We start from the raw sequence: 27,816 nt of genomic DNA, 5'->3' as shown, positions 1-27,816 counted from the left end.
TCAAGCCCGCTCTCCTTTCGTTTCTGCATTTCTTGCTCTCGTAAAAACCCGAGGCTCATTGTGCGGCCGAGATCAAATCCCGCACAATTATGGAAATGGTTTACAGTTTTCCCCGTCACCACCTCAACCTCATCCTCCCATCCCTCCGTCTCCCTCTCTCTCCCTCTCTCTCTCCCTGGCCGTGGGTCTCTCTCTGGCTCCCTGAAGACATGTCAAATGTGCTCAGATCAGTGTAATGGGCTGAGAGTTCATTACATTCACTCTGCGCCCTTTTATGAGGTCACATCCTGGAGAGGTCTGCCTGCCGGAGCGCTCTGCCGCACAGTAAACCAAGCTTGGCAGAGGTGAGTGGGGGTGGGGGGCTGGATGGATGGATGGACGGATTGTGGGGGGGGTGGAAGCCAACCCTTCCTCGGCGCTATGCTTGGTTAGCCAGGAGGAGATACACTGCGGCGGCGAAATCACACACCTGCGCACAAACTCTTCCACATTGTATTCTCACGTATTATTTTACACATTATCTCGCAGCGGAATAAGGAGGTGTGGGTGTCACATAAAAACTTGCTCAGTCATGACTGCGGGAAAAACAGCAACACCGGGTGTTCATACACTAACGAAATGATTAGCTGCTGACTGGGGAGCAATGCGATCATCGTAAATGACTGGCGGAGCCCATCAACGTACACGTGGCCATCCATATGCCAAACTCCAATAATGATTTTATTTTTATCCAAGGCACTAGTCTTTAACTGAGGGGTATTATCACCGCGCCCCAGGAGGGCTCCAGAGACAGTAAAGGGGTTGGATATATAGGAATTACTGTGGTGAATGGAGGAAGTGATCACTGTTATTACTCTGGAGGGGGTGTACGAAGAGAGGACGGCTGAATCACATCTATCCAACTATAGATGAGGAGGTAAGAGAGGGAAACGACTCCTCTGGGAAAACGCGTCACTCGACTGCTTGGGCAATTCTTGAAGAAGGAAAATAATTTAATCCTTATGAAGCTTTCGAATTTAACATTTTATCGATATTATTATTGGGGGAGAAAAATCCTTCTTTTGCATGTATACCTGTACTCCAAATGGTTTGAGAGCAGCTTTAAATGTACTTTCAGTACGCCTTTTTTGGTTGAATATTACAGGAACATTGTGGGGAAGTCAGTCAACTATGCAAATAAAATGGCCGAGTGGAGCCGGATAACGCTCGCAGATATTCATACCTCTCCTCCGATACAAATATCAACAGGACGACTGTGTGATACTCGAATTAGAAATCTAATTATGTGTCTGAGGAAGCAAGCATCATTTGCTTTCCCACAGAACATATATTACAGTCATTACATCAACATTTCTGCGTGTGAGTGGAAATGCAAGCAGACAATAGTCGGGGGATTACAAAGTCTTTGGCTTGGGGGAGGGAGGGGGAGGGAGGGGGGTGATCATTAGAGCCACAGATTTTTACAACTACACCGCAATATGATTTAAAGTGACTACGGAGGCTTTTTCTTTTAAAAGTGGCTGCAAGCCAATCTGTAATGAAAGACAGCCTCTCAGAAGATTATATGTGCATTATCTTGGCAACACGGCGCACACACTCCGATAATATGTTTCATTCAAAAATCTTCCCACTACACTTAACGCTAGCGCTAATATTTAAAGGAACATGTGCACACTGGTGCTTCTGAAGGTTTTCTTTTTCTTTTTTGTCTTTACAGTGTTCTAGGTTGATGCATTTGTGATTTGCTCTGAGATAAACAGAGACCGTTGAATCGTTATTAATTGCACTGATTAACCTGTATTTTATGCTAAAAGCCGCCTCTAAAATGAACTGCAAGATAAAATAAAAATCTTAAGTAACCTGAATATCTGTAGGTTTTGTACTGTGGGTGAGAAAAAGAAAAACGAGAATAAAGATATTTGTAATAGTGACCATAAAAAAATAATAAATTAATCTGGCAGTGTGTCCGTGTTTAATGAAAATAATTAAAATAATGTTTTTCAAACAGCCTTATTTTTAGTGCCTGATGAGTCATCATCACAGTTTCTTTGCCTTTTCTTCATAAATCAACAAGACGCATGCTCTTATGCCTGTCTATCGATGTTCACCGATCAGGCACAACATTATGACCACCGACGGGAGAAGGGAATAATACTGACCACTTTTTGACAACACCAATAGTTTGCTGGGACACTTTTGGATTCATGTGGATGTTACTTAGACATGAAACCACCCACCTGGACACCCCCACCCCGTAGCAATGACACTCAGCAACCATCCTCAGCAGGATGCACATGCACACAAAAGCATCACCACAGGAAACACCTGAGAAGGCCCGCGTCCAATCTCTGATGAGTCACAACTGTTTTTCCTTTACACAATATCAGGAAGGTGGTCATAATGTTATGCCTGATCGGTGCATGATGGTTGTTTGTTCTATTGACAGCAAGAATGTCATGTAATGTAAAGGTAACTTAATGATTTAACAACCAATTTAACTTTTCATACATGAATGAAAAAAATGAATGATTTATTCGTTGTAAAAACAAATGTAGCCACATTAGCTACAAAAGTTAAATAATGCAGAGAACATGTACGTGTATAATCGAACAAATGTCTAAGAGGCTTCCAGAGGTTACTACAGTGTCTCCACTTGTGTGGTGCTTTACTTCAAATCAAAGTGACACATTGGAGGGCGAAGCTATTTTCTCAACCTCTGATCCGATTTCTGGGAAACATGTGGGAACCGCGCGCACGAGCGCTGAAGGTTCTTAAATCAAGTCCCATGGCAAACGAACATAATTACACATCATGCCGCGCTTACACATGTTATTGTTTCCAACTCGCCTGAAGGGGAGTGGATAATTCACCAAGGACGCGGCGTTTACTAGAACCATGTAGCATGTTTGTTTTAATCGTTTTCCACTCGGAACACGTTGCGGCGCGCCGAGAGCTGCCACGTGAGGTGAGAGGAGGTGAGAGGAGAGGAGAGGAGAGGAGAGGAGAGGAGAGGAGAGGAGAGGAGAGGAGAGGAGAGGAGAGGAGAGGAGAGGAGAGGGGACCCACCTTGGAAGGGGCTGGACGCCTGCTGAGCCAGAGTGAGGTGCTCCTCCGTTAGATGGTAGACGGGCTGGTGCTGGTTGATCTCCACACTGGTGCACACGTTGCTCTCGCCGTGCAAGAAGAAGGTGAAGGCGCAGGACAGGTGCTCGCTGCAAAGAAAGGGACAAAGAAAGAGGCAGGTGAGTCACTGGGAACCACACTACTTCGATGTGCACCTTTGAATCTGACACTCGTAGAAAAGGGAAAAGCATAAATTTAACTCATATTCTACTTTAACGTGATAGATTCAAGCTGTGGATAGAAAAGAAGAAGCTAGAGGGAGTAGAATAAGAAGCTTTCAAACTAATAGCTTTTTATTGCCACATCACTATGGATGATGCTAAAGTGTGTGATCTTTTATTACAGTGTTGCGTTCAGTGGGATCCCTCAAGTTGATGACACACAGGTTAGGAAGTTCAGAGACCTGAACAGCATGTGCAGAGGCCCGGATGTTACAGGTGGTTTGTGAACGCTTCAGTCTGCGCAGAGTGAATGGAGCCGTGGGTAAAACAAAGGGGCAAGCCCTGGCTATCCCTGGCACCCTGGCCAATAAGCTCAGCTACAACACACACACACACAAGGGCTCTTCTGCTCCCAACAACGCCTGCCTGTTCCACTCTGACCTCAGCAGCGCACAAAAAAAAAAAAAAGACAAGTGAAAGAAGGAAATTCAAGGCATTGTCTCCGGGCTCTCGCTCTCTGTCCCTCCGACACACGCACGTTGAAAGACACCGAGATCGGGAGGAGGGGGGAGAGCGAAGGAGAGGCAGCGCAAGTGACAAATGACCAAATGAGAGTGAACGCAGTGAATTTGGAAGTGGATCAAAGAGGGCTGCCTCCTCGGAGGATTTGCTTAAGCAAATATCCGTCTTCTCTCCCCGTCCCTGGCGCTCTGACACACCTTCTCTGCAGAGGATTAAAGAAAAGGAGCCGAGCAGGAGAGCGAGGCAGATAGGGACGGGGAGAAAGAGAGAAAGCACTTTAATAAGATAATACCACCTACGTATTGGAGAGCTGCCCTAAGCCCACCCAGAGCTTGACATCCATCTTACGCTCCTCGTTTTCTGTAAGAACAAGGCGGTTCTAGCTCGTGAGCGGCTGCGAATAATTGCGTGGATGGAAGCTGGTGCGCTAATGAAGGCTAGTCAGAAACAAAGACAGACTTTGATATCCACACGCACATACAGGTAGACTGCGGCCACTGAATTAAAGGACACAGCTGATACAATGCACGCAGTGAAAGAGTTCACTATTCCTTCTCTGAGTGCTGGAAGTGGAACAAACCTAACACACATACAGTGACTTGAGCAGCCTGAGTTACTGGCTGTTCAGACAGAAGAAAGAAATCTGAAGTAAACAACTCGAGCGAGTGACACTCCAAACTCAAAGAAGGTGTCGCTGTGTAAATCCGTCTTTGTGCCTCCACGTTGTGCCGAGCGCGCGGTAATTAATGTTTGCGGCTGCACACGCCCCGATCCCGTGGATCGGTATCGGGGTTAATCAGGGCACATTAACTGGCTCAGTTTGAATAAAGTCGATCAAAATCCAATCTTTACTTTCCTCGGCCGGGTTTTACGACTTCGGCCCGGTGCCGTTTCCGCCGAGCGACGACGCAAAGCTCCCAATTAATGCGCGAATTGCAAAAATGATTTGTCCAGCTCGCGCGAAAGCTTCAGCCGTAGCAAAGTGCAATGAACATTTAAGTGTCTTCTCCTTTTCAGCTGACGCGGGCGACCCTGTCCGCATTTAAAATGACAGATAGGAGGTGGGTCATATCAGCTACGGCTAATTATTATAAATTCAAGAGTAACTTGATAAGAGTCCAAAATTAAACCCGGCTGGGACACCTGCCAAGCGTGACCCGAGGGGCCTTTCCTTCGCGGCTGATCTGGGTGGTTTATTGGCGCAGGCTTTAAGAGAGGCGCGAGACGGCACAGCAGAACCGAGGTCACAATTAAAAAGATAGTGTCTTCACTACGACACCACAACGCCACAGTCGCTCACATGTCAGGTTTCTCTGATCGCTACAACAGACTCGGGTCTAATTTTATCAACAGCTTGAAGAGACAGCGGAGGAAATAATGCCGTTCTGTCTGTTTAGGAATCAGATTTAAGTTGTAAAGTGAGGACTTTTTTTTTTTAGGATTGTTGCTCGAATCGATTTGCAAGGTTATGATTTGAAATCAATCTAGTATCTACTCGTTTAGAGATGCTTCTGTTTCAAAACTATTTTACTGAGGGATGAGAGAGATTTTCACAAATCATCTCCACACATTTGTGGCATTTCTACAATATTTTATTTGTAACTGACACATCTTACGGCATATGGCACTGCCCTTCTGTGTAGCCATACTTTTAAATCTCAGAAATGAAGTTTCTGTCAGGAGGATAAAGAAAAGTGTCTACGTCCTAAGAGTTTATAAATTGATCAGATCTTTCAAATGAAGACCAATTAGCATTGCACAATTGAAACTGGGATACAATATAAAACGCTAGAGTAAAAAAAGTAGGAAACCCAGCGCTGCCAGCGTTGGCCTGAAGGGAAGTAGAGGGACAAACACAACGCGAGGGGGAAAACGCTGGTCTGCAGGCAGGTGAGGTTGTGAAAAGACATCTGGGGAATTGGGCCACATGCTGGCACGGGGAGAAAAGACACCTTTGTTTGGGAGGTGTGTTAAAACTGCTCGGGCGCTCCAGTAGTAACTTACACTGCTTCCCTTTGAAGCGTGGTGTGTTTGTGCGACGTGTAATGCACCCTCCTGTCTTGAGGCGGGACATAAAACACAGACCACCTGCAGCATGTGCGAGATAAAGGAAGTGCAGAAATGAAGTTGTGGGTGGAATGATCAGCAGACGCGAGGCCTTCTCATGTGGACGGCCGGTCAGTGGAAACAGTGAGGCTTTATTATTATTTTACGAACGAAGCCTGATGACAAATGGGCCACTTTGCTAATACCGCGGTGTATTTATGAATACGGGAGGAAAACAAGCCTGGAGAATGACGAGGGGAGGGAGTGGAAGCGAGAGGCCGCAGAGAGACACCATGTGCCGGAGCATTGTGCAGATATCAACAGAAATAAAGTGTGAGATCCTCCTCGCACGTGCAAAGAAAACCTGACGCCACACATTAGCGCACATCTGGGCTTGCGGGGGCGTTCGTAAACTGGAGGTAGAGGGCTGCCATCTGTGGCTCAGCGGGTAGAAATACAACCCAAGCTCGTCCCCGATTTAAATCGCTTTCTTCTCAAATGCGATCGCACAGATTGCTTTGAGGGTGTCGGCGGCTAGGTTGAGAACTTCACTGGACGCGCCAGCTGTTTAAAATTTAAACGTTCGCATGGAAAACGATAACATCCGCACTCGGCAGTGATTAGGGCTCACGTCATATAATAATTTTGTGTTTGTCAACTTGTATAAACGGGAGCCGCGGCCATAAAAACGACAGAAATGATCGCGCAGGTCGTCCGTAAAAAAACGTAGTTGCTTTCGCGCGCTCATAAAAATTGAGAGGGGTTCAAATGTCAACAGGTGCTCAACCAGCTCTTGGCCAAGTAAGCAACGTCGATGACGACAACAACAACAACAGGCGCACATGACACATTTTCTCACCACCGCCTCACTCCCCGACACGCACAAAAGGAACAGGATTTAGTAAAGCGCGCACTGTGACAAAGCACAACACAAGCCTATTGGATCTGTCAGCCCGCCTGCCCGCCTGCCTGCGTGTTCGCCGTCCAGTCCGCACATGCCACACACACACACACACACACACACACAGCATCAGCGCGCCAGATTCAGTCCTTCTGCAAACACACAAACACCACGGCATGTGGGATGCACTGGCGAACAGCAGCTGGTGAGCACGGTGGGAATGTGTGTGCGGTGGCTGGGGTGAGGTGAGCTGAGGTGAGCGGGTCAAGTGTAGGTGTCTGGGCAATCGGCAGCTGATCAGCTCGGTTTCGCTTGGAGACTAGAAACAGGCAACGCAGAAAAAAAATCCACCTACTAAAAATCCCTAAAGCTCCCCAAATCACAAACAGAATTTTATGTAAAATCAGTTTTCTACAGCATCAAGCGCCACCGTTTGCCCGTCGCTTTAGAAACCCACACATTTCTGTAAGAGTCCCCCTTCTGCCTCATGTCCGAAACCGAAGCACGACTTCATTAGAATTTTTATTTGAAAACTTTGTGCTTTGCCTGAGGGGTCTGTGGGAAATCCCTGAGGGGACCCCTTGAGGGCCCTCACCCAGAGCACATTGTGTCTGTTATAGTGTGTCGAACCTGCCTCAAGACCGAGGATCTCAGGGATTTTAGAATGTCATCTCCCCTGCAGCGAGATACTGCTTGCACTTCAAAAAATAATAAAAAAAAAAAAAAAGAAAGAAAGAAAAAGGCCAAAACCCAAGGCCAGAGACTGCCTGCCTGAAATTAAAACACCACCTGTCAGCAGCGCACTCTGAGGGAGCTAAAGATCTCTCATTGCGCTGCCAAATTATTAGGAAGGAATTCAAAACATCACATCACGAATAGAGTGAATCAACTTAGAACAGTTTTCAAAACCATTTGATCCTTGTCAGAATATTTATATGTTAAAATGCCTCTCTGTGTCTATTATGTAGAGCAGGAGTATTAAGGAGAACCGGTTGTTGCCGTAGCCTGAAAAACAGCCACAAGATCGTTTAATCATCTTTTTTTTTTTTTCCCTCCGTCTCCACCTTCCCACCCACTTCCCTCTCCTCTGCTCTGCTCTTCATCTATTAAGTGGCAATTGTCTCAGGGCTGCCGTTTCGATCTGCCCTCTCCTTCCCCCCCTTCTCCGCCGCAGACGCGGCACGGCGCGCCCCTCGCCAGCGCGCTAGCGAGAACGTCCGGAGAGGCTGTCCCCGCTCCACCTTCTCAGATGCAAATGGCCGGTGGCCTCTGGCCTGGCGGGGAGACAATAAGATAATCCGGCGAGGATTAGAAGCGCAGCAACACACAAAGGAAGCCAGGTGGGCACATTTGCCTTCAGCTGGCATGCCATGGAAATGAGGTGCCAAAGACCAGCGGCGAAGAGGCCGGAGCCAGAGAGGGGAGCCGAGCGGGACCGGCAGCCTCCACCTTTGTCTCGCGGATAATCTGCTGGTAGCATGCGAACAGGTGATCAGCGGAGCGGAGACTAGTCCACCAGGCAATTATGACACCCGCTTATAAATAAGGCGCGCGCGTATCAGCAAACCGCGTCTCTAAATCTCAGTTACTTTTCATTATTGATCAATTTGTCAATTATGTTCCCATTTGATTAATTAGCTGCCTGTGACAATCGCTCGAGAGAAAACGACCTCAAATTGCTCGTTTCCAAATATTTTGTTCGAGTCAGTAATCAATCCGTCGATTTAACTTTCGTAACTTGCGCGAATAATTTAACGCTCCCTCGAAATCATTACGTTTTCCTGTCCGGCGAATCGACATCGGAGCGGAATGTTCCCTCTGAATCCAACAATTACTCTGGGAGCAACGTCGTCTCATTATCTTCCATGTTATCTGTATCCAGGCCTGCCAGCAGATGAATTTGTGGCTTGTTGTTACAGCAAATAGCAAAAAAAAAAAAAAAATCAGCTGCCCATGTAAACGCACAGAGGACAGAGCATCCAAATGCATTCACTCGCTGCCCGAGCCGCAACAGATTAATGTATGATGGATTTTTTTTCCCCCCCTTCACTCCACAGAATTATAGTGTCCCTGCCACATTTTTATGCATTAGTGGCATTTTTGCAGAGATTTATTTCATTGCTGATACGTTATTCGGCCCCGTTTCTTTAGATGAGTTCGTAACGCAAACATTCTCCCCGAGCGTGACATCATTTTTTGGTTTGTTCGAGGGCAGGCCGCTATCTGTACCAACTTCTAAAGCAGCTGCCGGTGGTATTTAAGTCGCCTCCGTTAGTTTTATTAAGCTGCACGATAAAGACAAATCCCACCGAGGCCGCAGGACGTGACAGAATCCTAATTAGCCGTGAGCAACTAAACACTGCTGAGTCATGTGCTTTTCTTTTCATGTATGAGATAAATGCACATCATATGTCAATTGTAGGCCCTGGAGCCTGAAGTGGGACAAACAGTTCGGAGGGAGGGAGGAGGGGGAGATATGAAGTTAGTGACTTGAGAAAAAGCTGTGGAGCTGTGACATTCCATGGATGTTTGCTGGGTTTGGCTGGCCGCGCTCGAACAAGTGAGCTTCCGTTTAGCTGGCGTACCCTTCCTGAACACAACAACAAGCCGTGCCTCGAACTGGGAAAGAGAGCCTCATTCGTTTCTACCCATTTGCTTCATCGTAAACAGCAGTCAGTCATCTGAGGTCCGCTCGGCACGAGAATAATATCTGCCGTTACAATCGGGAGTGGGGGGGTGGGGGGTGTACGCGTGTTTTCACTGGTCATGTGCCGCTGCAGCGACAGGCCAACACTTCTGGCACAACATTAATAAAAGAACGGTTCTGGAACTGAGGCTTACAGTAATAAGAAACAGCAGGAACTTGCTCTGACGGCAGCTCAGTTCAGCTCAGTTCAGAGAGGTAAAGGAGGTTTGCTAAGAAACAGCAGTTAGTTATTAAAGCTTGTTCTTGGAAAGAAGAATGAGGCTATTGTCGGAAACAGCAGAGTTACAGATGTAGCAACAACTATCAGAAAAATGCTTCGCACCGAAAAACAACAATTTCTCTTTTAAGAGGAAACGTACGATGTCTCACGTATAAATAGAACGTTTGTATTGGCTGCGTTTTGCGCAAGAGTGAAAAATTAGACAAATAGGGGACGTGCGATGGTCAAAAAAAAATAAATAAATAAAAAATAAGGTGGTAAACAGCAGTGAATTATAGGACATGGTGATATAATCTTCCCTACTGTCTAGCCACCTGACCATTGGGAAACAACAGCACTGTCTGCTGCCAAAATAACACAAAAACACACACGGCCCAGAGAGAGACACAGCAGCTCCGGCTTTAGTGCGCGATTTACACAGGAGACCAAGTACTGGAGAAAACACTCAAGTAAAACTCTTAAGGCCAGCACTTTCACACATGCAGAGCTCTATTACTTTGAATTGATTTCCCTCTGCCACAAATGGAGAAGGGGGCTGAGACTCTTTATGTGTGTCAGATTAAACTTGAAAGAGAAATGGAAAGAGACGGAACGACAAGTCCATAAAACCGGGAGAAATCCGACCCCGCGAGTGCATCGCAACCGCCGCGCGGATGCAGCCCGAGTCGAACTAAAGATAATACTGACATAACCCTGACAGCAAAGGCAGGTTCCAGCTCCCAGCTCCCTCCGTCTGCATTACACACACACACACACACACACACACACAGGAACAAACGCAGTGGCACACCAGGGTTCCTCTAATACACCTGTCCTCAGCCAAACAGTCACGATCTCAGTCTGATCCAGACACATTTGCTCTTCGGAGAAAAAAAAATAAAATATTTCTGATTATTACCACCTTCGCATAATCACTGAGCAACTATATCACCACTGTGGTCTGGCATCTGTTCCTGCTTGTGACACGTTTAATTGTCGAAATGTGCACGAGAACCTCGCTGACAATTAACCGTGAAACGCACATGTAAAACCGAATCCGCTCTGCTCTGGTACGGTACGTTAGGATAAAACAGTTTTACGCCAGTTGAGTCATTAGGTCATCACAACATAAGTAATACAAGATGTGCCAGTGTAATAATGAAGACTCATTACTCAGAGCCGTGGGCAATTAGTCAGCCTTATCCTGGATTAAAGCTGGGCTTCTCCGGTTAACCCAGAAACGCAAAGTCTACTTCTGGCCATTTTCTTCAACTAACTGAACTGTTTATCTAAACCGCGCTAAACTAAAATCGTCACTACCAGCTGCGACGCGTTCCGCGCGAAAAAAAAGTAAATGTCACGACCGAATTTGTGGGTGTTCCTAACTGTGTCCGGGGGAAACGAGGAAAGGTTAGCCCGGGCGACATAATCTCTTTGTCTCGCGGAACAAGTGAATTAACTTGCAACGAACGTCTGGATAAATATCAGAGGCCTGTGAACTCCGCGGAGGGAAATTAAGACTTCGGCATCGGGTTAATGGATCACGGCGCGCGCGCCCTCCGAGTGGTTCGGGCCCGTTCCGTTTGATTTATCTATCGAGTAATGACATCGGTCACATATTCGTTTAGCGGAGCGGTTCAAAACACGCAGCCAGAGTTAAGAAAAGTATCCTCGTCCAAAACAGTCCTGCAACAGATGGCGCGGCCCCCGACAAACCCCGATCTCAGCATCACTGAGACAGTCTGGGCTCTGGGAGAGCCAGGGACACCAGATCCAAGTTTAGGTTCGGGGGGGGAGGAGACACTCTCTGTGCTTTTATGGTTAAAAAAGCACAGAGGGCCTTTCTCTTTGTTTTTGATGACATATAAATAGAACTAAATTGAAACCCTGCACACACGAGTATCAAGGCAAAGGATGCTCCCTCCAAGTATTGATTTTGATTGAGTTTTTTGTTTATTAGTGCACTCGCTACGAAATTAACATTTCAAAGTATTTCTAATTTTAGTGCCCAAATAGAAGGGCATCTACATATTTCTATAGTCTAAAAAGATTAGCAAGACCTACACATGCCTTATTTTGACTCCTCGGATTAAGTAAGTTTCACGTCAAACCGAGAAGAGATTAGACTCTCAGTACACCACGTATCTATTTCGACAGTATTTGCTGGCAGTGTTTGCTCCAGCAGATAAGACTGTGTAAACTTTCTTTGAGTAAACCCGTTACATAATGTATACTGGACTCGGTGCAATGCCAGAAATGAGAAAATAAGCCATTCTTTGTCCTCTGTGGATGCGTTCCTGTTGGTCCGTTACACCAATCGCACATCACGCAAACAGCGTCGAATACAATGCGGCGCTGAAGCCACCAGCTCTTCACAGCTCTTCGGAGAATGTAACATCTTCCTTTATCGTCAAAAAAAAAAAAAAAAAACTGTGTATAATCAGTTAAAAATAAAAGACTTGTGTTTGGAAGACACATGTTTGCACTAATAGGCGGCGAGTTCATTTTAAGTTTTCTTCAAATAAAAGTCAACAACCATAAGGTGAACCTCTGGATTAAAGACGGTACCATAGGAGTCACAGAGAGGTTGGGAGGGGCAGACGGGCAGAGGGTGACGCCTGACGGATTAACTATGACGACTTCCTCAGACCTTCTCTCGGAGCTGTCGTCCGCCACAGGCCCTGGTCACATGGGAACACGGGGGGAATGCGAGGAATGCTGCGGCCGAGGAGGCGGGAGGGTGAGAAGAACAAGGGAGCCGAGACGCAGCGGAGGAAATTTAAGGGCGCAGGATTCCCTCGGTGAAAGAAGGAATGTGTCCCTGCTGCTACCCTTGAATTTCACTGCTAACGCCAGGCTCCTCACTGCTACGGCGCATAAAGCAGCCATAGTAAAGGAGGGTAAATTCTTTACTCTCTTAGTGGCTGGTCTTAGAGGAAGTGAGGAAGGAGTTCAGGAGCAGAAATTAGTAAATTAACTTCTAGCAAAGTATTGGATGGTTACTCGTTTCCTCATACTGGCTGAAATGTTCTGAATGTTCTGTTTACAGCGCCGTGTCATGGGACGTGTTAATCAAAGTCACATCAGCTTGTTAGTCGAATTCAGATGGAAACAATATCCTTATTCACCCGTGGTGTATCATCAATATCTTGATGTATAAATGCTGTTTTAACCAAGCAGCCAGATAAGGTGGTTTACCTTCCAGTTGACAGTTCAAATGTAGATATACCATTAAGATTAGCATATAGTTAAAAACTGTGGAATGTCTCTTAAAATTGGTGGCGCAAATAATTTAAATGGTGACCCTAACTTGAGGTCTGACTGTGCAACAATTAAGTAAATGAACTGTACCACTGAAAACTATTGGTATTTTCCTTTAAGAGCCATATTTATCTTCTGGACAGGATCTCTCCGGCAACATGATATATCCAGAGCGCCGGGTCACATGGTGCCACAGCCCGGTCTCCCTGGAGTTCCTGTTGCTAGAGCGACTGATGAAGTACAGGCAAGACCAGAGGGCTGGGGGTCGAGCGTCGGGAGCAGGGTGTTTAGGAGGGGTGCTGAGTTGTCCTGCACGTCTACCTCGACGTGACCGCTCTGTACGGACGCGGCATGTCACGTCGGCGCGGCTTTTCTTGCATTTCAACCTTTCAGACTGGCCCGCGCGGCGATTGTTGACGAGCGCGCCTGTGTCCGCGTCTCCCTGCGTGTTTGTGTTTCGCTGCGAGCAGGGAGGGGGATAAATTTAGCACTTTAGCCCCAGACTGGAGGCAGTGGCCCTTTATCCTGCACTGTCCTACTTAACAGAGTGCTGCTCTCTGCTTCCGCCTGCCACAGCGCACCAGGACTCACACGTTCACCTCCCAACGCTGAGCCAAAACAATAGAGGAAGAAACGCGCTCACCCACATAGCCCACAGCCCACAGCCGCGCAGGAGAGCACAGACAGTTGCAAGTGTCGATGCGGCCGTATTTTGTTTCTGTATTACCGTGTTTAGCATTCCTTCATTATCATTCCCTCTTGTAACATAAGCTGCTGCAGACTGGCCTCTTTTCATAACAGCTTGACTTGTTAATGATGCTTCCAGTACGACAACAGCCACTAAGTGCGGCACAGAATACAAACATATTTAAATTCAGAGGAGTTGTAATCCAACACTCTGATTGTAGAGCAGTCGGAGAGCGTCGCAGATATTGTAAACGCTGCTTTAAATCCAGAGTGCATACTAAGCAGATAAATGAAGTGATATCCCTTTTGTCCTGGCCAAATTGAAACATCAAAGCGGGCCGGCTTTAACGTGGCTACGAGTTTCTGTAACGCAGCCAATTAGGAGCGAGTCAACGAGTTAGTCTGCCTTAAGCTGACCAATAGAACGCGAGCATCCCGCTTCACCTTGGAAACACTCGATCCCAGGGTGCATTTCCCTGCTGCCATGACAACCAAGAGGAGCTCTCCCCTGCTCGTTCCCTCGCTCCCTCCCTCCCTCGTGTTCTCTCCCGCTCTTTCTCTGTGTTTCCTAAAGCCCGTCTACCTAGCAGTAGAAGGTTCAGGGAAACAACCAGGCTGCACAACTTGCAGCCGCATGTACTCCAGACAAAGGGAATTACTGTCAGCTGTGTCAACACATACTGCTGCATCCGCAGCTCCCCGTCAAAACCGAAAGGCTTCGACCAATCAATGCGAATCCATTTAATTAAAGAAACCCCACTGAAACTGTCCATTTGCCCCATATTATATTTTAGCATCGGCCTTGAAATATTACCATTTTTATCATTACCGGTTTCAGATCCTTCAGCTTTTTGCCGTTTACTGCTGAGCACACACATCGGGCCAGAACGAGAAGCAGCGAAGGAAAGGGGCGGGGAGATGATGTAAGCATTACACCACAGGCTGAGGTTTGGGGCTGAGGTTATGAGCAGTGTCAGCTGGCTACAGCTCCAACCAACTGGAGACTTTGGACGGCGCACAGGAGCTGCGTGACGACACGATTAGCGGGGTGCCCCGCGCTTGCCCATCTGCAGATTGGATTTGATCTGAACACCAGATAAGATTTTATTATTTACTACGTCCAGCTGTTTGCGGGGAAACGCTCCTGAGAGCCTGCACAGATGACTGACAAAGAGAAGCGTGCAACAATGGCGCGTACGCGTATATGCCTGTTGCAAGGACCACAACAACAAACACGGAATCAGCAATTGTGGTTGGGACTTACGAAGCCTTTCATGACCAACCTTCCAATATTTTCACTGATGTTCTGTTTACTTGAGAAAATACAATTATACACAGACAAAATTATTTCATCAATTGTATTTTGTCCAAACAAAAAGAAATTTTAGACTGTAAGCCATTACAACATGCACTGCCCATTCATTTCATGGGCAAAACAATTCACCGATCAATCACAAAATAATCTGCAGATGAATGAATCACGAAGATAATTGCTAGTTTTTTTATTCACATGCAATTTTGCTGATGATGCAATTCGGATGTTGCAATTTTCCACCAAACTACTTCCTCCGCCGACTAATCTAATGATGAGCACCATCCTTAAATAACTGTGAGGTATTCCACAACTGAAATGTTGGTCATCCTATGGTCTGAAACTTACCACTTAGTAGAAAACTATTTCTTTATACAAATACAGGATCTGAGATTTCAGGAGTCACATACAAAGAGAGATATTCTTAGATATTTTTGCCTCTTAAATTATCTTTGCCTCGAGTCCAGTTGCAGTTTAAAAGAAGAAGTCGTACTAAACAGTGACTGACCTACTTGTCAACGAAAGGTGAACAGGGTGCTTAGACAAGACAGATGAGCAGAGGTGTTGGCAAACAATGTTAAGTAATCAGTTTAGCGTCTGTTTGGGGACTTGAAGGGGGGCAGGAAATGTATCCGGGAACGGTAGACGTAAAACAATGCGCAGTTTTCACAGGACAATAAGAGCGGGAATTCCCCGGAACCTTTCAGTCCGATTCCCTGTGGAATCAGCTCGCCTGATGCAAGGTTTGAGGGCCGACATAAAACGCGTCGCCGTGCCACCCATGAGGATGAACTGTCTCTAGGGGGGAACACTCAGTTCCCTAAGGCAGAAGTGGTAGGACAAACTTGAACATCTCCATGGAGACGAGATGCGAGGAAGAATGAAAGAGTAGGACTGCACTCTGTGCTCGGCGATACTTTGTCCCAAAAAAATAACTGCTAATATTATGTGAGCCCTTTAATCATTTCTAGAAACACTCGTACATCAATGGCTCGGGGCACGTTTCAGCGTCAGACCGGCTGGTCTGGACACAGTAGCAGCATCAAAGAAACACAATAAGGGGTGCAGTGAATTTCCGTCACAGTCTTGTAGTACTTTGTTAAAATCCCAGTGTGGCTGGGGCACAGAGGATCACACCAAAGCAGAGAGGAAAAACATCCTCGACGACAACAACTGAGATTCAGGGTGGCTGCACCACTATTTATAACCTGCCCAGTCTGCTCTGTGACAGCAGAGGGGGATGGAGGGAAGGAGAGAGGGAGAGAAAAGAGAACGAGGGAGGAGGGAGAGGAGCAGACACACAGACAGAGGGTGGCCTGTGAATTCCAGAGCAGAGGAAAAGACCATTGTTTTTTTTTTCCCCTTGACTGGGGCCCTCTGTGATCATTGCACTGGGTAAAGAGGCAATAGAGCTAAAAACAAGACACGTGCTTAAGAGACAAGTGGCTTGATCTTCGGTATCGTTCTGTCTCTTCAACTCGCTGTAATTATACCATTAAAATCTATCACACTTGTTCTGTTGTCCTGTACACATGCCAGTCGGTGTGCAGGGTCGTAAACAGCCTGCATCAAAGCTGCCAACCTGGTCTGCTGCCTCACGCCGTGGCAACGATAAAGACAAGCTGACAGAGCCTTGGTCGTGTCTAACTCGGAGAGTCCAACTGGTCTGCAAACAAACAAAAACACGTGCCTGTGCATGTAAAAGATTATGTTGCACCGCGGCCCCTCGTGATCACCTGACTGGAAAATCTGGCCCCGATACAAAAACAACAATAACACGGCCACACGTGCACACGCAAAAAAAACGGAGCTGGGAGTTTGCACGTAGAATAAACCTGTTTGATTCTAGAGCTCTTCTCATCTAACGTTGCCCTGCAACTGATCAGTGTCCCGTCGTACAATAGCTGTGGGGATGGGGTGAGAGAAGATGAGGAGTTGGTGGGGATCCACGACACAAACGTGGACGCTTTCTCCTCAACACCCGTGTCTTCATCTGTTATCAATAAGCCCAGACACCGACGGCACCGACAGAAATCCAGCTCAGCAGATAGCAACGAGGAGCTGGAGGATGCCTCGGCTGCACACTAACACACTTAGAGTAAAAGGAGGTAGGAGACTCTCTTTTTTAAACATGCTCATATCGAAAATGCTGCGTATAATGCAAGTGCCATCTTACAAGTCCCAGTCCAGGCGAACTTGAAACATAAACCATTATATAGAGCCAGGTTAATTTACCGTGCTTTTTTGCCGTGTTTATAGGAGTACATCAAAGGTGTCCATTAGTTCTCCATTAAATGCAAAGCAACCTGCAAGCAGGTGACTCGCCATTAAACTGCACACAACATAAATGAACAGCAGCCGGTAGTTTGAAATAAATTAATAACGTAACAATATGCAGACACGTCGACACAATTTGGGTTCGTTTTGCATATATTTCAGCAACGTTTCTGCACATGAACCTCATGAACTAAACTGCTGCTGTATAACTACATTTAAAGTATCAGCATTCAGTTATGGCAGCTAAACACGATAAGAACCAGACAATGCTGCAAATGCAGACATATCTTTGATATATATACACATATTGTTTTTCCAGAATGGAACACATTTACTACACCTGCTCTTTTATTACAGCATTCAAGGGTAGATTAAATTTTTCCCTTGACAGATTAACTGCAGCTTATGTTAATACTCTAATTCTGCCAAACAAATGCCTCATATAAGCAAGGTAAGTGATCTACCTACGAAAAACAGTATCCCTTTCTTTAATAAGCAAATGAAAGACAGTACGTTTGTCAAAATATTAAGAAAAGTTTTAACCAGCCTACTGCACTCCAAGCTATTTGAGATGCAAATCATTGATTATAATCAGAAAGCAGAAGGTCAGGTTTATTGGGATTTACCTGATTTCCATTCTCAACTATAAGAAGGTTTGGATGCACAGAAACCTTTAAGTATTGTTAGATGGACACACAATATGATAGACTGCTATTTCCCTAGGTATAATATGCACTCAATTAGGGGTGGGAAAAAATATCGATATGGTAATATATCGCGATACTTTTTCTTCCAATTAATATTGTTTTTTGACTCAAAGAAATTTGTATTGTCATCTGATGCACATATATACAATGTGTATTTTATGCTGCATTTAAAAATTCTCTCTGAACTTTGTAGAATTTTGCAATATATCGTAATATCATAATATCGCAATAATGTATCGTGACTCAAGAATCGTGATATGTATCGTATCGTGCAATCCATGCCAATACCAATACTCAAATTAATACTACTAAATAACTCAAATTTCCCCCAGGGGATGAATAAAGTACTTTTATATTCTATTCTACAAGTCCCTCTATCTCAAGAGCTCAGTTGCTACACAAGTCTTTACACACAAGACTGTAACCCTGTGTGTCACTTGTTGCACTGCTGAGCCCACTGAGCCACACCAGCCCACATCAAAACCCAACAAGAGTCATAGCATAGCTAAAAGGGCAATGACAAGACACAGCCGGGAAAATTCATATATTCCAGCGGGTTTACATGCGCAGACACCTGCCAAAAAGAAGAGACAACATGGATAAGAGCACGACAGAGCAAATGGTGCCAGCGTACCTCTTGTTGATGGGCTTCTCATCCTTCTCGTAGGGCTTGACAAACCACTTGCCGATGCGAACGAAGCTGCGATTCATGAGGCAGCGTTCCAGCAAGTTGTGAATGGCTTTAAACAGCAGAGTGCGACACTCGTAGGAAAGGCCATTCTCCCACAGCCCGTCGTCCTCGGCTGGAAAAAAGAAAAAGAAACCAGAAAAGACAGACATAAGAGGACAGGGAGAGGGAAAGCTTTTGCGAGTTTTTATTCCATTTTCATAAACGAACAAGAACACTCCAGGGCGAACAAAGTCAATCTTGACAGCACAAAAACTCCATTTACAATTGCAGCGAGGATGGCGCATGTTGCTGCTGTGGGTAGCGGGAGCGCAGCGTGGAGCAGTTCTTGCATTTGATCAGATGGCACAGTCACTAAAAAGGGATATTCATGGATGTGTACACGATGACATATGGGAGTACCAACTGTCACACTTAACATATTGTCACATAATACTGTATCCCCAATACCAAGCTCTCAGTCAGACATTGTTTATCACTCAGCACTACAATGTTTAAGTTACAAAGTGACTCATAAAACGGCATCACTGGTAAGAATATATTTACAGTAAATATGAGATGAACTGAACATGTATATATTGTTTACGTGGATGTTATTGACTGAGGTAATCCATTCCTATAGACATTATGGGACACCCTGCAACTCCAGCCTGACAAACTGTCTAATAAACACAGATGTGGCTGTGGGCAGCTCCACCAACAAATCAAACCCACAGATCTCTTGGGCATTCAACACAGAGGGAGACCCTCCGGACACCTGCATGCAGACATGTCACATTTCCTGGGATGCAAAACAGTTAACTCTTAAAGTGACATTAGAAAAAAGGCGGCAAACCGGCCATGTAAACGCAGACGCGTGTGTGCTCACTCAGACAGACACAGAGGTGAAGTAGAAACCTTCTGCTGCCCGGTTTTAGACTGTGGAGGTTTCAGATGCCTTCTTTGCGCGTTCTGTTTTCATACGTAGGGCTCCAGGTGGAAGAGTGATGGAAATTCACAGTTCAACAGTTTTGTTTTCGGTACGGTGGGGAAAACCGAGACTTAAACTGATTTCACTTTGCTGTAAAAAGCAAGGCACAAGTAGTGTGATAAACTAAAGGCAACAGACGTGTTGTACAAATATAGACTATATTGTTGCACTTTGAGGGTCATCTATGACTCCAACCGATTATGATAACATGTCTGCTGTGATAAACACTTCCATGTGGCATGTCCCTGCCTGTGCAGCTCGGTTGGTTTTAGCCTTGTTGCAGTAACAGGCATACCGGGGGTGATTCAGTAGCTAATGAAATGCGATAACATGTTTGATGTAGTCATTTCCGGGAACAGAGACACTGATACAGTTATACACTGGAAAAATATGATGCTTTTAAACGAGACCTGAAGCAGGCTGACACGGAGCTGACAAACTAGCACGGCAATCACCACGCTGCAAAAACCCAGGTATAACTCTCACTTCTGCATGCCTGTTCTACACCTGCTAGGAGCTCGACTGTAATTGGACTGTGTTAGATTCACAGGACTATAATTATCTGGTTCATAGGGCGCGACCGAACTGCACCTAACTGCTCGGGACGAAGAAATGTACCGTTAGAGCGATATCAGGGCTGCTTTCTGAATCACATTCTGCGCTGGCCTGAATGCTGGTCTAATCTCATTAACAGCAAACTGCTCACATCTTACAGCACTTAAGCTCCTTTCAGTCAAGTCTGCAGCAAACATCTCCCCGAGTGTGCTGTCTCTGCATGAGCACAGACGAAATAAATACCGAGTGTGACCAACCCTTCCAGTCAGCCTGCTGTGTGCCAGGGCGCCACAAGCCAGCCCAGAAGTGAGTTAATCAAAACTTTATTTAATTATTAGGTGAGTTTTTGGCTCCATATTGTAAATGTGAAGGTAGGCAACAATACTTTAAATTTAGATGATTCCAAAGGTATCACCACAGGGACTTACACCGGTTTCCTTCTTAGAATAAGCGAGGCACTCAAGGCTCCGTGCCATCTTGGCAGGTATACAAAGCTCATTTAGGATGACGCTTGTTATGCCTTTCCTGAGTTTAAGCAAACAGACAGCTATATTGCAAGGGTGCAATTATAAACATCATCAAGAAAATATGTCAATTTCAAAAGGCAAAGACGTATCCCAGGCTCCCAACAAATCTACTTTCAAATGCCACAGCTCTACCAGACCCTGCAACTTCAGCTGGCCTTTAAACCAATACTTCCCACCAAAAGGAAAACAACCGCAGGCTGGCGGCCAAGTGAAAGCAGGCTACGTGCTCGACGATTTCGAGAGAAACAAGCTAATTCGTCAGGTGCACACATATCTTGAGGGATCAGGAACACAGAAAAGCAGGGCAGAGGCAGGAAAAAGGAAGGAAAACAGCAATTTCCCATTAAAAATTAACAGCGACTGCGGAATAAAAATAAAACACAACAGTGTGAAGCCACTTAACTTTCTGGAAAATGTGAATCTGAGTGGAGTATGCGTGGAATCAAGAGCTTGTTGTGTGTGTGTATATATATATATATATGAACCGGGCCGGCTTTGAGTGATTTAACAGCTGGCCCGGCCATCCTGAGAGACATGGCAGGCAAGAGGGCAAAAAGTCAACAAGAGAAGAAAGTCGGCCCGCTGTGGCACTGATGACAGATTAAGAGAAGGGAAAGGGAGAGAAAAAAAAACAAATAAGGACGTAGGGCAACTCTGTTCACTTCTCATCAGACTGTGAAATCTGGTAACATGTGGACACTACAGTGGGGTTTCAACTTAAAAAATACCTCTGCATGCAATTGGATAGTGCTACAACCAATCAAAATACCTTTCACGGTATTTCGCTGTCAGTATCTTTTAAAAGGCACAATTGTGGACTCCAAACGGCTCCTCCACTACAGATATTTTGCTGTAAACAAATTCAAACCACAGAGCTCAAATGATGTGCATCGCTGCCTGACCAACTTTCCACCACAGAAAAGTGGTAGGCGTGGAAGTTGTTCTGGCTCCCAGGCTACGATAATGTTTGAAGAACGTCCGAATGAGGACAACAAGTAGGGTCAAATTTATCGACGAAGAAGCGACATCCAACCAGCCGTCACACCTACTTAAACCCCGCGTGCACGACGCCTTACGACCTGCACGCAGGAAAACCTCCCCACACCTCCTTCTCCATCTGATCAGATTTTCTCTGCCAAGATCATATCTGCTCCGTGTGTCCTCCTCCCTGTCGCCTGTTACTCCCCAGTCCCTCCCTCCAGCGCCGAGCAGCTCCAAAACAGGCGTCTGTTTTGCATCAAGTGTTCCTAAGACCTCATGTTCGCCGTGCAACGCTCACTGCGACGTTCAGACAGATAGAGGCAAAAAAATAAATAAATAAATAAATGTTGCAGTCGAAGTCACAAAGCGTTCGCTGCAATATGAATAACGACACGCTCACGAGTAATTAATATATCTGAAACCGTTTAAAAGGTAAGCGTGACTCCGGGGCGGACGGGAGTTGGCTTAGCAATTGTTTTTAAAGGTAACACATGTCTGCACTCAACTGCCACAATAACAGGGAAACAACTCCAGGGGGAAAAGAATAACACTAATGCCATAACACTTAAAAACACAACTCCTGAACATGTTTGTTTTCCTGGTGGCACTTGTCCTTCTAGGTCCCTGAGTGACACCCATTAGCCCACCGGCTCTGCATTAAGCGTCAACACATGCAGCAGCTCGTGAGGTTTGTCTAAGCAAGTGACCGCTCTTTAGCCCTGAGAGAGGGAGATTTGTGTAAATATATGGTCAGCCCTCCACCACACACTCACAGTCAAGGTGCTAAATATTAAGACATACCATTGTTTGGATTTACACCGACAATTTTTACAGATTAAAAGGGTTTTTGCCATCGCTTTTGATTCAGTATCAGTTTATTTGGAGATGTTTCACTTTTGAAACACATTTACTAACGTCACTGGCTCCAGACAGTCGTTTAATTTCACATCTTGCATATTGGCTTTGCTTTTGTGCAGCTCTTCCCTGTCGCCATCCTTTTTTTTTTTTTTCAGCTTTCACGTCTGACAGTCTCCTCAGAGTTGGAGCTCGTGTTTTGGATCCCCCCTCTCACATGGATGAGTCTCCCTGCCCCGGCCTCTTCTTGCAAAACCACGTCTCGCAAGACCGCGCCGACATTTCTAGCGAGAGGACGCAGGAAAATGTGTGTAAAATCAATCTGCCGAATTTATGGCTCGATTGTTTGCTCTTTCAAGGCAAGGTTGATTTGAATTGGAAAATCTTATATAAATCAGCCTTACAAATTAATATGGCAAATAAATTGATTAATGAATGTAAACTGTACAGAAAATTGTGAAAATGTCCTTTACATTTCTCAAGAGTGACATTATTTGTGTGCTTTAAATCAACCCAGATGTACCGTTATATAAGATATTCACTTAATTATTAAAATTCATCAAATTGTCACATCCTCAAAACTGGAAATAGCACCTTTTTTGTTGCTTATCGATTATTATTTTTTGCTGAATGCAGCTCATTTCCCAAACTGATAACCCCTTCAGCTTCAATTCAAACCTGCTCCACTCGTCCAAAATTCCATCTTGGTGACAGATGTGTCGGGGCACATGTGGAAGCTGGGAGGGCGGCGCGCGGTGGGCGTCGGTCGGCGCAAGGGGCGAAAGACGGGCGGCCTCATTTAGACAAAGATTTATGGGCTCAGCTTATGCTTAGGACACTTTGGTGTCTCTGCCTCCCGTGAAGCAGACCCAGAAGAGTTGACCTTTGTGAGAGCTCTCAGGCGGGAACACAGCAGCTCTGTTAAGAATCCAACTCTGAAGTACGGAAACACCTTTTGACGCAAGGGAGCAAAGGGCTTTTTTCCCAAAAAACTCAACCAAAGACCCACCGTGGCACACGGGCATTTTGGAAGGGTTTATATATATATAGAAAGAAAAAAGTCAATGAATTTTATAAAATCTGAGGATTCTTTTTAGACACGCACACACAGTTGCTCATCTGTGTATAAGCAATTAGAGCAGCAGTCAGTCATTAAACAGCAAGATTAATGCCTTGCCATCAACTGTGCTCAGGGGGATTCTAGCAAGCATGGCCAGAAGGTTTTCCTCCTCTCCTCTCCTCCACCTCCCCCTTTTATTCTTCCTTATCTGCAAGGAAAGAGAGAGAGAGAACCTGCAGAGCACTGTAAAGTCTCCATTACTAATTAATGAATATTTCTTGAGCAGAAAGGGAAAAAGAGAGAAATATAGAGAGAGGAGAGAGGGAGACTGCACCCATGGGCCAGAGCCGCATGCATGGCCGAGTCCCCGCGCTCTCCCGGCCAATGGAGATCCATCAGAGGGAGCGGGAGAGGGAGATGGAGCAGGAGGAAAAGAGCAAAGCGGAGGGTGGTTCACAGGCAGGAGATTAGCCCTGGAAAATTGATCCCCGAGCACAAAAGCCATCGTCCTCCTCCACTTTTTCCTCCTAAGAGCCGGCCTGGGTTTATCTATTCATCAATCTCTGCAATACACTCTGAAGTTTAGAACCATCTTTGACGAGGGGAAAAAAAAAAAAAGAGGAAAGCCACACAAATCCTGGGCTAAGGTTAACCAACTGTATCTAATTGTCTTTGATACACATCCACAGCTTCACGAATCCAGAGTGTAGGCCTCCACCAGGAGCAGGGCTGGGTGTTGCTGCCAAATTCCTCGACTGATCCAATTTCGATATCCCAACTCAAATTTGATTTCATTCGATATCAATTAATTTAGAGGTATTTCAATTTCAACCCTGTTTTATTAAAAGGGCTTTTTGAATTAGTTTTGTCACTGGTTCCATAGATTTGGGGTCTTAGTTTCACATCTTGCATATGGCCTTGCTTTTGTGCAGCTCTTGTCTGCCGTCAAACATTTTGAATCCAAAACGCTGCCACACATCAACTCATAGTTAGAGCTTCTGTCATGTTTTGGATGCTGCCAGATACGTCCGATGGTTTCCAGCCCAAAAGCTGTGCACAAGCCCACACATATATTAGTGCGATGTGTTCTTCCATACTTTAACTGCCTAGATTCCTTACATTGGTGTAGCCAGAAATAAAATTAAAAAAAAAACAATGCAGTGGATGCATAAATATCATCCAGTATTATAAACTGCAGCAGTCAGCCAACCTTAACTAGTCACATCTGGCTCCTAGGAAGCCAACTGATGTCATCGTGTAGTCCACTGATTAAGCTGCAGATTCTCTACTCTTTAGAAAGCAGCACACATTCAGTGCACTCGCTGTCCTGGGAAGAGTAAATTCACATTGGTTCCGTTTCAACCCGGCATTAAAAAGTAATAAGAAAGGAAAAAAAGCAAAACTATCCCAAACCAACCGTGAAACTGCCTGATCTGGCAACCCTGCCCTCACACACGGACTAATCTCGTTATCTAGTCTGAAGAGATTTGTTGTGGGGAAATAAGTCAGCATCACTTCTGAGATTTCTTTTTTTTTTTTATTATGATTTTCATAAACTGACCCAAGGGGGCTATTAATCAATATCAGAACTTTCAACGGAAGATTGATTTGAATCAGGAAATCATTTCTGGGTGGAGTCTGCGTGGCTTTTCTCCGAGTACACCGGTTTCCTCCCACCCTCAAAGACATGTTTGTTAGGTTAACTGGTGACTCTAAATTGCCCATACGTGTGAGTGTGAATGGTTATTTATCTCTGAGTGACTGTTACTGTAGAGATCAATTAGACAAAATACAACATGGACAGTATCTTACACAGTGAGTGTTACTTATCCCAATTGACATTCTGTTGTCGCTTCGCTTTAAGACTTCTGCGCACGTTTTGTTCATGCGCTATGTAGATTTCAAAATCCAGTTTGACATTCACAGACTGTCCAAGTCAATACCATTTGGGAATCCTAACGAGTGAGCGGCATTTCTCCTTTCTGAATCCTTGCCTAGGGCATCCACTGAGCTGGAGGGGGCCTTACATCATTGTGGGATTCAATTTGCAGCACAGTCATTGTTGTGGCTCGTGTCACTATCCATGAGAGCAAATATGCCCATGCAATTCTTTAACAAAGATGCAGCGCAAAGTCAGAAAGCCGTATAATTGACGGCTTGATGTTTAGGTTGAAGCCTGCAGTTGCTACAGTCGAACGCGATGCCAGATTTTCACTTTGTCTCGAAAAACTTAAGCCGTAAAGATGAAGACACAGAACCCTCGAGCACGCTTCTCAGTGCAAGCACCTGGTATTGATAGGGCCGAGGCTGAAGCAAACAAGCGCGTGGCTGCGTGGTGGGAGCACAAGTCAAACATGATTTACTAAATTTAACACAACTCGCGTTTAAAAATCAGAGCTGTCTAACTCCGATCCAGTAAAAAAGGAAAACGCAAGCTCCCGCGCGCAACAAGCAGACACTCGGCTCGCGGGGTACGTTCAAGCCGCTGTGCTTTCACACAGTCGCACATCAGTAAGATTTTTAAATGCCTTCGATTGGATCACTTCTCAGACGTTCAATCTGCAAGAGTTTTACTTCAGACTCCCTCTTTACTCTGCTGGATAAAAAAAGGGGGGAATAATGATCTGATGACATGATATGAAGAGCAGAAAATACACAAGTACCTTTTCACTCGCTCAACTAGATCAGTGCAAGGTCGTGCCACAGAAGCGATCTCAAAATGCTTCTTCCGCATGCAAACGGACCGTCGGTAATGTGTTCTGCACTGAATTAACAACACATGAACTCTGTCACCCTACAATTATTGAACAGACAACACCAACCCACGGCACTCAAACACGTTTTCAGATATTTGTTGTCAACAAACATCCGTATTCTGTAGGCAGCCCTTCAAACAGAACATCTCTCAAATACATGAGGGCAGTTCAATAATCCTGAACTTGAGAGATCTTCACAGAGGAGCGAATAAAAACACAGGAAGACCAGTGAGAAAGTGAAACTTTGAGCCAGCACGGCCCTCACAGACTACTGAAATATGCCCTTTGGAACTGGATATTCTGCCCTGAGGTGTAAAGCAGGGTTGGTTTTATTTCACCCTCGATTCAAATGCACAGAAGAAAGTCATCAAACGAGGATGGAAAAAAAAAGAAAAATCCTGTGAACTTGGAAAAGCCAGAAAAAGTCAAGGAACGACTGCACACGAATAAAAACAATAACAATCGGGAGAAGATTACTGATAAAACAAGCTCACGGAGGGCTGCTGCTAGAGTGAGCCTTTCCTCCCTGCAGCACTGAAGAAGTCTCAAACCAGCGCTCATCGTCACACTGGGGGAGGAGATCGACGGTTTACATGCGGCCCCATCGTTTCTCTCTCTCGCGCATTCAACAGATCAGACCCAGCACCAATTAACAGAATCTCCAGCGATCACAGTGGGGTCACCAACAACCAGTGCTGGACGAAAGATGACCGTCCGAAGAGAGGAGGAAATGCGTGATCCACACAGAAAAGATGGCGTCACCCACTACAAGTAAACATAATCCACTTAAACAGAAATGTAAGGAATGACATCAGTGCGGATGTAACCACACTCTAGTCGTACGCTGAGGAAACGGTGAACTTGGAAAAGACCCGAGAGAGAAAACGTGGCGTCAGACTACCAGCAGCGGATGCCCCGGTGGGACTTGCAGTGCAGGGGACGGAGGGACTCTGGCAAACTACGAAGAACTTAGGACAAATGTGCACAGAGCAATTACCCTCACAGACACCTACTCCTAATTTCTATGCAAAAAAAAAAAAAAAAAAAAAAGATTAGTGGGTCTTTGAGAGGAGGAAAAGGCAGCCATTTATCTTTAGCTTTGGATGCCCCTGGTCAGGAGACTCCACCAGCTTTTGAGGGGAGGGGACGATGAAGAGAGCATGTCATTTGCATAAGAATACACGCATATACTCTACCGCTGGGAGGGGGAGGCAAGCCGTTTAATTCAGCAACGGCATGTCGCTTGTTGGGAATAATTTCTGTGCATGGCCAAGGGAAGATTAGAATTGGTTTTCTCGTTGCGTTCGTGCAAGCAAGGCGGCTTGTCCAACAGTGTAGAAAAGGGGCTTGGTGGTTTGTTCCCCCTTACATTTCTTCAATGGTGATTAAGCGTCTGACGTTAAAAGATCCCTTAAGTTTTCCGCCCTTCACTACTCCCATCACTCTGGCTCACTCCTTCTCCCCTCATCTCCCAGGAGAGAAGGGATTACTGGCACACTGGTATACAGAAATGGCACTTGC

General features: G+C 45.5%; 1 protein-coding gene and 1 long non-coding RNA gene across 3 annotated transcripts in view; one reads left to right on the top strand and one right to left on the bottom strand.

Moving 5' to 3' along the window:
• Positions 1-27,816, bottom strand: part of med13a (mediator complex subunit 13a) — a 64,555-nt gene that overhangs the window by 26,068 nt on the left and 10,671 nt on the right. For both annotated transcript variants that reach the window (XM_047606448.1, XM_047606449.1), the window contains 2 exons: positions 18,538-18,706; positions 3,067-3,212 (listed from right to left, as the gene is read on the bottom strand). In XM_047606448.1, coding sequence (XP_047462404.1) covers positions 3,067-3,212; positions 18,538-18,706 — 315 coding nt within the window. The remainder of the gene's footprint in view (positions 1-3,066; positions 3,213-18,537; positions 18,707-27,816) is intronic.
• On the top strand, positions 11,904-22,999 carry LOC125020869. The gene is made up of 3 exons (XR_007114280.1): positions 11,904-12,050; positions 14,446-14,530; positions 22,638-22,999. It is a non-coding gene; the product is annotated as an uncharacterized LOC125020869 (long non-coding RNA).

This window comes from Mugil cephalus, chromosome 15 (assembly GCF_022458985.1).
Source record: "Mugil cephalus isolate CIBA_MC_2020 chromosome 15, CIBA_Mcephalus_1.1, whole genome shotgun sequence".
NCBI lineage: Eukaryota > Metazoa > Chordata > Actinopteri > Mugiliformes > Mugilidae > Mugil > Mugil cephalus.
This window is presented reverse-complemented; position numbering and strand designations above follow the sequence as displayed.